Genomic DNA, 14,331 nt, shown 5'->3' on the forward strand with positions numbered 1-14,331 from the left:
TGGAGACAACAGAAGTGATGTCATCATTGCCGTCAGCCACCTCCACGTCGTCATAAGAGTAGGCCAGGCTGTGGCTCGGACTGTGGATTTGGCTGAGGGCAGCCAAAGTCATTCACTCACCTGTTATGCACAGCTTTATAACACTGAACTATCTTTTGAAGAGGAACAATAACCTCATTATGCCTCCCTTCATCTCAGTCCTTGCTTTCCACTTTTTCATTTGTCATATCTATGGCCACAAGCAAATCGCTTGTGTCTTTCATTGCAGGATCCACCTTTTCTATCATATTTTCACCTCTCTTTCTCTCACGGTCCATCCTGACCACATGCTTATCATCCTACATAACAGCACTCAACACACACTTCCTCCGACAGTACTCCTTAGCTTCCTGCACAAATAAATCAAACCACTCATTGATGAGGGAGGTTGTAACCCTAGCTCTGTCTTGCTGCCAGCAATAAACACCTGACTGGCTCATATCCTGTAGGTTCCTGAAGGCATGCAGTTTCTTGGCCTTTTGCATGACAAAGAGCTTCATAATAAAGGCCACCGTGGTATATGCACACAAAACGACTGTGTACCACAACTGGTCAGGCGTATGTCCCCTAGCCTACTTCTGCAGATGGGAGATGTACGTTGACTTGGGGGGCATTTTCGATTGCAGTGCAGTCTCATCCATGTTGAATATTGTCGAGCTGGTGTAACCATGCTTATCCACAACAGCCATTAGAAACTCATGCAAAGCCAAGGCCGTATCTGTGTCATCTGATACCCTCTCTCCAGTCAGGTGCACGTTTCTGATCCCCCTTGGAGAAAACTTGCAAACCACTCATAACTGGTGTAGAAGGCTTCTCAGAGGCAGTACCAAGAGGTCTACAGGTGACACTGTGGAACAGCCTTGTCTTCACTGGCAGTGTTGTTTCATCGACTGCAATATTATATCGTGCCTGCTGTTTCATGAATGTTTTAAACACCTTCCTGTCCAGATGAGAGCCTCGTTTCAGCATCTTACATGGCTATCAACAGGTCATGATCCATAGGCACTAACACACATCAAATTTTTTCCATGTTGCCATAGATGATGCTCATTGTCGATTTGTTGAGTCCGTAGTGGTGGTCAACTTTGGCTTTCTTCTCACCGTCGCCAGTCCTCCTGATTACATCTAACTTTTGGATGTAAGTTAAAGTTTGCTTCTTCTTCTTCCCCTTCCTCAAAGAAGTTGTAGGCCTAGAGGGTTATGTTTGACCATAGTAACACAGAGCAGGAGGAGGAAGCGTGTAAACCATATCGGAACTATGTGCTGGCAACGGAGAGGAGAGAAAGCTCTTGGCCAGGTGCATCAAGTGCGCATGTCCATCATGCTTGGCATGGGAAGGAAATGCTGTGATTGGTAAACAGTACGTGCTATGCTTGAATATGGTTTAGTAATTGCCATGCTTGACCATGATTGGTTTATGCCTGGCTAGACGCATGGACTTCAGGTAATGGTGGCACATATTATACGAGACATCGGAAAAGCGTCACTTTTGAGGCTGAATCTGCGAATTTCTTGTAATTTCTGCGAGTTACTGATGCTGCAAACAGTTGTATGATGTTTGCCCTGTATTATGAATCTATGATTAAAAATCGCGTGATTTAAGAGATTCCACTGTAGTGACGTTGTGTTTATTACGTATACCTATTTTATGGTGACATAATTAATATGAAGGTATCAAGTGCTTTGAAGAATATGAATCAGGTTTTCATAATACTATAATTTTATGTTTGCTTATGGTTTTATGTAGTGCTTTTGTGCATGTGGAATAGGTATTGGAAAATGTGAGTGCATAAAAGTAATTCCTCAATTATCCGGACATCCATTATCCAAATGATCCCTTATCCAGACGCTGTGATCTGGCCGTTCAAAACCATTATTCACACATTTTTCCATTTTATCTGGACAAAATGCTTGCATCTGGGTCGAAATTATGGCTGGATGAACATTTTTTCACGCCACTGCGGGGTATGGCCCTGCAGTGGTGATTGCATGTTTGTGGTTGATGGGCCTGCTTGACCATGGTAATTGCTTGTCTGTGGTTTATAGGTCTCCATGACCAGATAAAGTATTGTAAAACACCAGGAATAAGTGTTTTACGATGTACTGTAGTGGCCTTTTACAATAGCTTTCAAAGTTAGGGTATGTACGAAAAAGGGGCCAGGGGAGAAGTCTATTATCCAGACAGAGCCACTGTCCAGATGTGCCTTTGGCTTTGTTACATTGGATAATTGAGGGATTACTCTTGGATATTGTGATGAGTAAGGATGGAAATTTGGAGGATAAAGTGCTTGAAAAGGTACAAAGAGGAAGAAATGTTGCTGGTTCTTTGAAAACAGTGACAGGCAGTAGAGAAGTGAGCTTGAAAGTAAAAAAGTTGCTGCATGATAGTATTGTGATACCAGCTCTAACTTATAGAAGTGAAGCTTTGACTTTGTTGGAAGGTCACAAGTCAGGTGTAAGAGCATTGGAAATGAGTTACTTGAGAGAAGCATGTGTAGTTACATGGAGAGACAGACTGACAAATAAGGAAGTGAAGGAGCATTGTGGTGTGGATGTGGATGTGACAGAAAGCATTAGGAAAAATACATTGAGGTGGTTTGGCCATATGGAGAGGATGGAGAGTGAGAGGCTAATTAGGAGAGTGTGTGTGAGTGAGGTGGAGCGAGGGGAGAGGGAGGGAGAGGCCAAGAATGAGATGGAGAGATTGAATGGAGAGGTATGTGAGAGAGGTGGGTGTGAGCTTGGGGGAAGGGAGTGAAATGGCAGGGGACAAGGCAACATGGAGGTGATTTGTTTGTGGCCACCCCATACGGGATTAAGTTGTCAGGTAATAGTTATAGATAGGAATAGTTTTTCAGATTATTTATTGATTTATTTACATATCATTAATATTTCTCATAAAAATGGTTTTTCACTCAGTTTGGAGATCCCAAAGATTCCATTCGAGGACCAGCACGAAATATTGCAAAACTTATTTGCAACATTTACCCAGCAAGTAAAGTCTTCCCCTATATGATGGAGGGACTTAAAGCCAAAAATGCCCGACAGAGAGCAGGTAAGGAAATAGGTTTTCAATTGTTATGACTGACAATATTGATCATTTTTGCTAGAAATAAGGATATGATGATGATAGTAATGCTTTTATCAGCTATTGGCTTTATATATGTGCTAGTGATGGAAGTGATGTGAAATGACAGTACTTTATATCCCTAATAGTATTTGTAGTTCTTACGATATTTCATAATACGCTCTACCCACAGGAAGGAGGGGGAGGGTTCTAAACTACAAAATATTTGTCTGAATTTTGCCACAGTGAAATTAAAATACAGTGCAGCCCTGTTATGCGATGGGGTTGCATCAAGTGAAGACCTATTACATATTGAATTACCGCATAATAAGGACGATGTAACATAGGTTCAGTGGAGTTAGGGAGGTTGACTGCAAAGCCAAAAATGACCAAAATAATTTCTACCACCCACCTGAAGTTTGTCTTATGTAGGTATGAGTCGTCACCAAGGGTACCCCTGCCTCCTAGGATGGAGGACAGTTGGAGGGCCTGAACGACCTCTCCACAAACAAGATAGGGTATATATCACTTAACCCCTAAAAAACGAGCATCATAATGTTTTGACATACACTCAGGACGGTCATAATCGGCGGGTGCAATATGGTGGGGGATTTGTGGGGGGGGGAGGAGTGTGGGGATTGTGGAGTGATTTGGGGTTGGGGACTGGATGCTTGGGGGAGGTGGGGGGTGGGTATGGGAGGAAGGGTGGGGGTGGTAAGTGGGGGGTTGGAAGGGGGATGGGAGGGAAAAGGTAGGAGTGGCAGTGGGGGTTGGAGGGGTGGGGGTTTTGGGAGTATGAGGGAAAAGAGTGGGAGTGGCAGTGGGAGTTGGAGGGGTGGGGGTTTTTTTTTGGGGTGTGTGGGGGGGGTTTAGGGAGTGGGGGTATGGGGGTGGGGGGTGGAGGAGGGTAGGGGGTTGGGGTGGTGGGGATAGGGGAAGGGCAGTAGGGGGTGGTGGATGGTGGGGGGGTTGGGTTGTGGTGGGTGGTGGAGGGTTGGAGGGGGAGTGGTGGGTGGTGGGGAAGCAGTTGGGGGGATTGGGAATTGTGGGGGGGCATGGAGGATGGGGATGTGGGTGGGGGTGGGGAGGGTGGGGGTTAGGGGTGGTAGGGGGCTGTGTAGGGTATTGGGGGGACAGTGGGGGGAGTTGGAGGGTGGGGGGGTTAGGGGATTGGGTGGTGGGGGAGGGTGGGGGTTGGGGTGGAGGGGTGAGGGAGGTGTGTGAGTGTGGCTGTAGGGGGTGGGGTGGGTTTGAGGGGGGAGGTGGAGGGTGTGACCGCATATACGGTCACCCGTCTTTTTGGCCCAAGTACCCTTGGACAGCATATGCGAACACATCTTTTAGGGGTTAATATCACACACTGCCTTATTTATTAAGTACTGCGCTGTTGTTTGGTGAGGGAGATGATGTTTCAGTGGCCTTTCATGCACAAAACCAAATGAAAGGGAATGATCACAGCCATTGTAAATACTGGGCGAGCATCTGGGCTTAGTCAGCTGTGTGGAGGCCTAAAAATGGGATGATGGTTACATTAGGTTGACATGATTTTCGAGTCACAGATTTCTGTATTTCACACACAAACTCGAACGAAAGGCAATGATCACAGCAGATGTAAACACTGGGTGGCCATTTTGGCTTGTGTGTGTCACTGCATCAGCATGGGATACTTGGAGGTAGCTGTCAAAAATATCGTTGCAGCGAAATCGCAATTAATTTTTTAGTGTTATGCTGAGACAACGTATAACTTTTTCATTATCATTGTAGTGATTTATCACATAACAGGGAATCTAAAAACAAGGCTGCACTGTATTATAGGCATTCTTGAACTGAAACATTAGGTTGTGGAATATTATGAAGGCATATTAGAGAAAAGCTGCATTACACACTTTTTTTTTTTTTTTTTTTTTTTTTCCAGAATGCTTGGAAGCCATTGGAAGTTTGATAGAGGTGTATGGAATGTCTGTTTGCCAGCCATCGCCAGCTGTGGCCCTAAAGGAGATAGCCAGACAAATTGCCGATAGAGATAACTCTGTGAGGAATGCAGCACTCAACTCCCTGGTTCAGGTCTACTTCAGGGAGGGCGAGAAGGTCTTCAAACTTGTCGGAAATGTATGAAGCAGAGCACTATTATGTATATGTTTCCTCTTGTTGCTTAATCATACTTCACTAGCTACTTGTATTTACCTGGTTGTGATATACAGGAAATGAGCTAGGCTCATGGGGTCCCGTCTCAGTTTCTCAATACGTCAAATTTGCTTTGAACTCGTTTAAGTTTTTAGACTGGATAATCCCTTTATCCAAGCTGTTCCACAGGTCTTTGCATATATATGGAAAACCATAGAGTAAAACCTCGATATAACGGACTTCAATAGACCAGAATTCGCTTTTATCGGACTCGAGGAGCTACTGGACTAAATTCCCATATATTGGAAAAAGTCCGATAAAGCCAGAAGCAGTCTGGACTGCCTGACCACTTCAGCTATGTTCACCACAATAAGGTAAATAAAAGGCATGTTTATCAGTGTGCTGTACAGTATTCATCCATCCATCCATCCATCATCAAATCCTACATTACGCCATGAGAAGCATAGGAGCCAAGGCCTTGGCAAGTTGGTCCTGACATTTAAGATGAGAGTGACCAGCCTCACTCATCCCTGAGTGGCATTACATGAGCACTAAACCCCAACCACCCCTTCGATATAAACCTTCACCGGCTCAATCCGATTGGAGCTCCGTAATTACCCACTAAACCACCGGGCGCCAAAATTTGGCTAAATGGTTACCAGCCAGCACAGCAAATGATTTCCTGGTGTACAGGAAACTACTACTACTGCCACATATTCCAACCTTGGGTGGATCATGGCCACTGTCAATTTTGTCATCTCATCCATGTAATGAAATGCTGCTTTTATGTTAGTCAAGAGATTATATGTCTCTCTACCTATCTTGTTAATGTGTTTTTCAGGTGACAAACTATCCTGGACCAGCACCTCCAAATCTTTCTCTTCTCTCACTTTTGTGATTGATTCATTACCCATCAAATAGTTCAGTGATGGGCTCTTGGTACTTTTACCCATTTCCAATATTTTACATTTTTTTGCATCTCAAATGTCGGGACCAACTGTCTAGCCCCGGGCTCCTACACTCCTCATGGTGCAATGTAGGATTGGATGATGGATGGATGGATGCATTGAATTTAATTTTCCACATCCAACTCCAATCATGATTCTTATCCAGGTCTTCCTGCAGCATATTACAGTCTTCCTTAACTTTTACTGTCCTCAAGATCTTTGCATCATCAGCAAACAAACTTGCATAACTGTTTGTTCCATCTACCGTATCCATCCATCCATCCATCCATCATCCATTCCTACGTTGCCCCATGAGGACTGTAGGGGCCCGGGGCTAGGCAGTTGGTCCTGACATTTAAGATGAGATTGACCACAATCACTCATCCCTGAGTGGCATTACGTAAGCAATAAACCCCAACCACCCCTTGGATATAAACCTTCACTGGCTCAATCCGATTGGAGCACAATAATTACCCACTAAACCACCAGGCGCCAAAATTTGGTTATATGGTTACCACCTAGCGTAGTAAATGGTTTCCTGGTGTACAGGAAATCATTTGGCTTGTCACTCAGTGTAGAGTCACCTGTAGGCAGAAGGATGAGGAAAGAATGAAGGAAAGAAAGATAGAAGAAGATGGAAGGAAAGAAGGATGGAGGAGAGGACTGGGCAGACACCCGAGAGCAGCACTACATTGGGTGAGTGCCCCCACCTATATGATTTACATAAATCATGAACATTACTGGCACAAACACCGAGCCCTGTGGGTCTCCACTTGTTACCTCCCACCATCTAGTCATCCTGTCCTCATTTGTCTGTCTCTCAAGAAGTTTCTCATGCACTGAAGGAGGTTTCCCTTCAGTCCTTGTATGTGCTTCAGTTTCCACATTAGTTGCTTGTTGGGTACCTTGTGACAGGCTTTCTCCAAATCTGAGTACATATAATCCACCCAACTGTCTCTCTCTTGTAGCTTGTCAATCGCTCTTGGGTAAAAGCTCAACAAGTTGGAAACACACGACCATCCACTTCTGAATCCAAGCTGACCCTCAGACAAAATGTTCATCTTCTCCAGATATTTTATCCATCTGTCTTTCAGGAGTCTCTTGCACAGTTTTGTGACTGTGCTGGTCAGGGACACTGGTATGTAATTCAGGGGTTCTTCCTTGTTTCCTCCCATATAAATTGGTACTACATTGGCCCTTTTCCATTCCCGAGGCACTTTCCCTTCTTCCAGAGAACACATAATTAAACTGTGTATCGTATCCGCCAGTTGTTCTCTGCATTCCTTCAGTACCCAGTTAGAGATTCCGTCCAGTCCTGGGGCTTTCCATACATGTTGAGTTTCGAGTATTTTATTCACTTCCTGCACTTCCAATTTTATATCCTTTATTACTACATTTCTAGTCACTCTCTCCCCCTCCACAAAATCTCTTTCTTTGGTGAAAACTGATTGGAAAACATTTGTTCATTATTTCAGCTTGCATTATTGCATCTTTATAGACCTCTCCTTCTACTTTCAGTTTGGTGATTCCTTGTTTTTGTGTCAATTTCCCGTTAACGAATCTATAAAACAATTTTGGTTGTTCCTTGCATTTGTCAGTTATACCTTTTTCAAAGAGTCTTTCATCCTCTCTTCATATTCTTGTATATCCATTTCTAGTTCTTCTATATTCTTCCTTTGGTCTATAATTACCTGTTTATCCAGTTGTTCCACATCATATCCTTCTTTATTTTTTTTTTATTTTTTTTTTATTTTTTTTATTTTTTTTTTTAAGGTTTCCGTTAAACCAGTCCTTTTTCCTGTTTTTTTTCCCACTTACTCTTGGCACATATTTTTCCACTCCCGAATTTTACAGGTCTAGAAAGATATCCCACTCCTCTGCATCTCTCTTGTTTCTCTGAATTTTCTTCAATCTGCATTTTCGAAAAATTTCCTCAATCTGGTAAAGTGTGCTTTCCCAAATTTGTATCTTCCCTGCCTATAAAGCTCATCTCTTGGCACCACATTCCCTTTTATCATCTGGAACTCAGTGACCACATGATCACTTTTTCTTTTAGGACACAGATGCAGTAAAAGTCCTATTATTCGGCAGCTGATTATTCAGTAGATCCTATATTTCGGCAGTTTTGAGAAATAGTCCCATTTACGAAAATCTTTGTTCGGTAAATGTCCAGAATAATCTTGGCAGTCCAGGAAGTGTTATCTGTGACTTGTAGGCCTAATGTTTCATTACACTTCAACATGTTCACCAGTTTCTTTATTTTTTCAGATTCAGGTATAGTATTGTATTGATTACAATATTGCACAGTATCATACACTACAGTAACCATCCCCCCAAATTAGTGAGGGATACGTTCCAAGCCCCCTCTCTAATTCTTGAAATTCGCTTATTCTTGACGCCTTCCTGAAAATGACATTTACCTGTAATTGCATAGCCCATGAACCACTGATACTGTAATGCATTAACCATAAATAAATCTATCTATCTATCTATCTATCTATTGCCAGAAGCCATAATCCCGTACGGGGTGGCCATTTGACTCTGAGTTATTTGTTTTACAGGGAGGGGCACTAACTCCACCAACCCACTTGACACGTAGGGAGCACGTATGGTTTGGTTATATGGTTACCACCCAGCGTTGTAAATGGTTTCTTGGCTGTTGCTTGTTAAATGAGTTTCCCCATTGTTTTTAGCTGTACTGCTGTGACAGCTCTTGTATTTTGATTCCTCAGCATAATGGTGGAAGGGACTGTCCTAAGTGTTTAACTAAACCTAACCTGGCCAAGTTTAACTGTACCTAATAATTTAACCAAACCTAACCTAACCTAACCTAAAGTCGGAAAAATACATAAAATAAACTGGAGGAATATGAATTACTATGGTCTTTCTGACGAACGTTAAACGTACATTTAGCACTCATTCTTTTGTTCGTTTTTGTGTTTATATATGAAAGAGAGAGAGTATTGATGGAAACATTAATGTATCCCATTAACCCCTTAATATCCTCTGGCACTGAACACCCCTTTACAGTACCGATGTCAGTGATGTCAAGTTAGTGTGAGCTATAAAAAAAAAATGAACAATTATGGGGAGCGAACGAAGGTCACTGGTATGTTTACATGACTCTACTCTCCAATTCCAAGCAGTGGGGTGGTTGCTTAATCTTAGATGTTTTCACCCATTTGGTAAATGTACCGTAACTTTATCAATTCTTCCGTGACTCATAACGAATCATAGCATGGGTCTAGGAAGCTAAATAACACATTGCTAGGTGCGCCAGACGATTATCTTCACATCTTTAAGAAAAATAAATAGATTTCAGAAGAATGAAAGAAACTTACTCTGCGTACTCAGAGAGGGATTAAATTTCTTCCATTTTCTTAAAGATGTGAAGGTAGTCGTTTGGCACACCTAGCAATGTTTTATTTTGCTTCCTAAACCCATCCTATGCTCTGCTATGATTCACGGGAGAAACGGTGCATTTACCAAATGGGCGAATACATCCGAGATTAAACGACCGCCTGACTGCTTGGAATCATAACGTAGAGTCGTGTAGACATACCAACGACCTTCATTCTCTTCCCACAATTGTTCACAGTTTTTCAAAGCTCACACTAACTCGACATCAATGACATCGGTACTGTAAAGGGTTGTTCAGTGCCGGTGGGTACTAAGGGGTTAATGGAATGCATTACTGTTTGCATCAATACTCTCCCTTTCACATGTTTTATCCGCCCCTGCGTGGAATACAACTCTTATGTGTGGGGAGGCTCCCCAATACAGCTCTTCTCAATAGGGTGGAGTCAGAGGCTTTTCGTCTCATTAACTCTCCTCCTCTTACTGACTCCATTCAACCTGTTTCTCTTCACCCCACTGTTGCATCTTTATCTCTTTTCTGTCGCTACTTCAATGGTCACTGTTCCTCTGAACTGTCTGCATGCATTCCTCCACCTCTACGACGGGTGCTCGTCTAGCAGCAAACTCTCATCCCTTTCCTGTCCAACTCTCTAATGCAAGAGTTAACCGTTACTCCCAGTCCTTCATTTATGCAACAGGTCAACTCTGGAACTGTCTCCCTCTGTCTGTATTTCTTGCTTCTTATGATCTCCAGTCTTTCTAACGGAGTGTGTCCAAGCATCTCGAAATGATTGGATCTTGAATTTGGCTCTCCCTTGTATTTTGTTTTTCTCTTGGAAGCAACGGTTTTGCGGGCTTGTTGCCTTTGGTTCCTTCTTCCTTTAAAAAAAAAAAAAAAAAAAAAAGAGAGAGAGAGAGAGCGCTAAATATACGTTTAACTTTCATCAGAAAGACCTTACCAATTCATATTCCTCCACTTTATTTTATGTAATTTTGCGACTATTTTATTTTGTTTGGAAAAAGTACTGTATACAGTACTCACTCCAAACACATTTGTAATAATATAAGTAGTGATGACAGTGTTCACCAGTACAAGTGATGTACTGAGCTGGAAGGTAATATTTCGTATCATTTCGGCCATCTAGGAAGTGTTATCTGACTTGTAGGCCTACTGTGTCATTACACTTGTATATGTTCACTAATTTATATATATATTTCAGATTCAGGTATAGTACTGTATTGCTTACAGTATTGTACAGTGTACAGTACTCTCTCCAAATACAGTTGTAATACTATAAGTGGTGATGACAGTGCTCACCAATATATTTAAGGTACTTAGTGGGTAGCTTTTTTTATTATTCAGCAAATCCAATTCCTCGACATCAGCCTGGTCCCGTAGATGCCGAATAATAGGACTTTTACTGTATTTGAAAGATTGGATGTCTGGTTCTGTGGTTAGCAGTAAATGTAGTCCTGCTGGTGTATCATCACCTTTGAATCTTGTCTCTTCTTTGACCCATTGGATTATTACATTATTCATTGCTGTATATAACAATTTAGTGCCAAGTGGATCTTCACAGCCTCGTGAGTCCCATTCCTCCCAGTTCACCTCATTACAATTAAAAGCACCCATCAGAATTATGTATTTGCTTTTTTCATTCACTTTCTGTAGATGTCTAACCATGTCTGGCAACATCTGGTATTCATCGTCATTCCATGTCCTGTCTTATAGGCTTTCTAGTTTATGCAGGCGGATTGGGTGGGGCCTCCCAAGACCTCACACCGCTAGCTCTGTTGCCACATTGCCACCACACACGTGCTCCTCTCTCTCTCTCTCTCTCTCTCTCTCTCTCGCTTTCATATTACTATTTATATTAACTGGTTCTAATTTTATTTTCTTTATTTTTTTCTCTTGTTTTGACTTCTGATGGGCAAGCTTCCATGGCGGAAGCCTGACCATGTATGACCCGTACACCTCTCGTGTCTCTGGACTTGACAGCGTCGCAAAAGCAATGTTGACAGGTCTTATGGGATTTATACTATACTGTAGTTTTTTTTTAATTATATCTATGCAGAGTATCTAAAATTCATTTATAAGTAGTTACTGATTTAAAATAGGAAAGACAGAGAGGGAGAGAGTGGTGAGCAGGAGTAATTACATGTATGTGGTGGCGGTGGCTCAATCGGTAGAGAGTTGGCTTGCAGTCCTGACGGACCCGGGTTCAAATCCCGCTGAGGCAGGGAACAGTTTAAGGATTTGAATTTCAGAAAAATCAGACTTTACTGATCTACCAGAAGACCCGCCGACATGTCGTAAAAATACCCCCGCTAATACCAATACACCAGTCCTGTATGAGACAGCCCTAGCATGTATTCAGTATGGACGGTGGGTGTTAGCGCCGAAGTGGTGACATGTAGAGGTGTGCGGTACGTAGGAGGACTACTGGGCCTTGAAAGCAGGCTGTGAAGCCTATGCCCAGAGTCGGACACATAAAAAAAATAAAAAACTAAGCTAGTGGTGTGAGGTCTTAGGAGGCCCCACCCAAACTGCCTTCATAAAATAGAAAGCCTATAGGGGGAATATACAGTACAATCCCAGTTAACCGGAAGGCTTGGGGAATTTACCTTCCTGGTTACAGATTTTTCCTGTATTTCTGATATTCAAATCAAATCTATACAAAGGCTGTAATTATCACAGCAGTAAATACAGTTCAGGTACTCACCACTCACATCAGGGGCCACACTAAGTGATTCCACCTGAAAAATTGTCTCATAAACACACACCCTGGACATAACGCATGTGTATGCAATGCCTAGCAGTATAAGCTGGTCCATTCTGTTAACTACGGAATTATTCGTTGTAACAAGCCAGTTGGTTTCCTGTAAGCCAAGAAACCATTTACAACGCTGGGTGGTAACCATAAAACCAAACCATACGTGCTCCCTACGTGTCAAGTGGGTTGGTGGAGGGTTAGTGCCCCTCTCTGTAAATCAAATAACTCAGAGTCAGATGGCTACCCCGTACGGGATTATGGTGTTTGGCAATAGATGGATAGATAGATAGATGTACTGTACTCATAAAAACGAAAAAATAAAGAAATAATATCCTGAACATTTGTTGGTGAACTGATGTTATATTAAGACTGCACTGTAGAAATATCACAACACCTGTGCCCCCACAGGAGCTGTGTTTACGGTCCCAGCCGCAACTATATATCTTCCCCACCTGACCGCCACCATTCCACCCCACACCTGCCAACCAGCTGTTTTGCACAAATAAATGTTGTACATATGAAGTGCAAGCCATTTTTTTTTTTTTTTCCCCCCAACAAAGTAAATGTTAATTCCTATTAACATATTTTTTTTTCAACTCTGCCAGTGCACATACATTCTAAGATGAATTTATGTGGTGCAAGTTACAGTCAGTAGGTTCGGAAGAAAAACGCACCAGCGTTTGCTGTTTGCTCTCTCCCAAGATGTCTGGTTTACGAATTCCATGCCTGTCTTTGAAACAATTTAACCATCCAATACTGAAATCACACTTGACTTCTATATTCATTTTACTGTGAAACTCTCTCACTTTTTCTTGCAGAAGAGGACCAGAAATAGGTCCCTTAGATCTTTCAAAGCAAAATCACTCGTACGATGAAGAGTATGCCTTTTTTTTCAGTGGACTTACATGTCTCACTTTTCATGAGAAATTTATTGAGCTTGGATGCTTGGGTCTTGATATCATAAATTGTTGAATTTCCTACATTATATTCAGTCATCAGTGTTTTATAATGTTTGCCTTTTTCAAGTCTATTGCATATGTCCAGCTTCTGTTTCAAGGTAAGCACAACACGCTTACATTTAGTTTGCTCTTTAGGCATTTTGGAGTGTGGAAATTACCGTCTATCATAGCAACACAACAGCAAGAGAGCTTGTTTACTGTCTAGTGGTAAAAAGCAGATTGGTGATTTGTGTAGGGTATGGAAGATGACTGAATTCAAGTGGGGGAAAGAGGGGGAGAGGAGGGGTGGTTAAGAGTATTTACTAAGGATTTACATAAGCCAGAAATGCCTTCACCTCGCTTTGTCCGACTTCACCTAACCTTGCGTGACACGTGACCAAACGGCGGTTTGGCGGTCCATTCAAATTGGCGCACAGTTATAACTTACATTTTTACTAGTCCTTGAATTTTCCTGTTTTTCTGAGTATTCCATTTGTCTGGATACTGGATAGCAGGGATTATACTGTATATTACTGCAATGTCTCTCTTGTCTTTTTCTTCAGTTTCTAATTTCATATTTACCACATCAGCCCGACCCTCTCCCAGTTCCACATTATCCACATTTATGTTGTTCTTCACTGCCATCATCACTCCTCCTCCCATTTTTTCTTTTCTGTCTCCTCTCCACGGTTTGTATTTACCATCTCCCATGTGGATATCGGTACCTTTTCTTCACTTGGTCTCAACAAACCACGGAATGCCTGGTTCATGTACCCTCAAGAAATTGTTGATTTCTAATCTTGCTGATATTAAACCATGAACAGTTGTATATTCCACTTTCCAACTTATTTGTTGTCCTTTAGTCCTTCTTCTCTCCTTCTCTCCATTGGTACCACTTCTTCAATTTCTGATCGATAACACTCCAATAGAACATTGTCTTTTCTTACTCCTTTCTCTGTTTGTTTTTTGCCTTTGCTTCCTTTACTAGCTCCTTTGTTCTAGCTCTTTCTTCCTCATTTGCATCTCTCCTTATCCAAACATTCTTGAACTCCTCTTTGTGTGATAATTTCCATGTTCTGTTGATG

At 42.2% G+C, this 14,331-nt stretch overlaps 1 protein-coding gene across 1 annotated transcript in view; it reads left to right on the top strand.

Moving 5' to 3' along the window:
- The window catches only part of msps (msps cytoskeleton-associated protein 5), a 608,635-nt gene that overhangs the window by 361,115 nt on the left and 233,189 nt on the right, over nucleotides 1-14,331 (top strand). Inside the window, exons 23-24 of the mRNA XM_080286226.1 lie at nucleotides 2,959-3,094; nucleotides 5,022-5,215. Of these exons, the coding sequence (XP_080142352.1) occupies nucleotides 2,959-3,094; nucleotides 5,022-5,215 (330 nt within the window). The remainder of the gene's footprint in view (nucleotides 1-2,958; nucleotides 3,095-5,021; nucleotides 5,216-14,331) is intronic.

The sequence above is a fragment of the Coenobita brevimanus genome, chromosome 110 (genome assembly GCF_032717465.1).
Source record: "Coenobita brevimanus isolate Jiangsu-jjx chromosome 110, ASM3271746v2, whole genome shotgun sequence".
NCBI classification, from domain to species: Eukaryota; Metazoa; Arthropoda; class Malacostraca; order Decapoda; family Coenobitidae; genus Coenobita; species Coenobita brevimanus.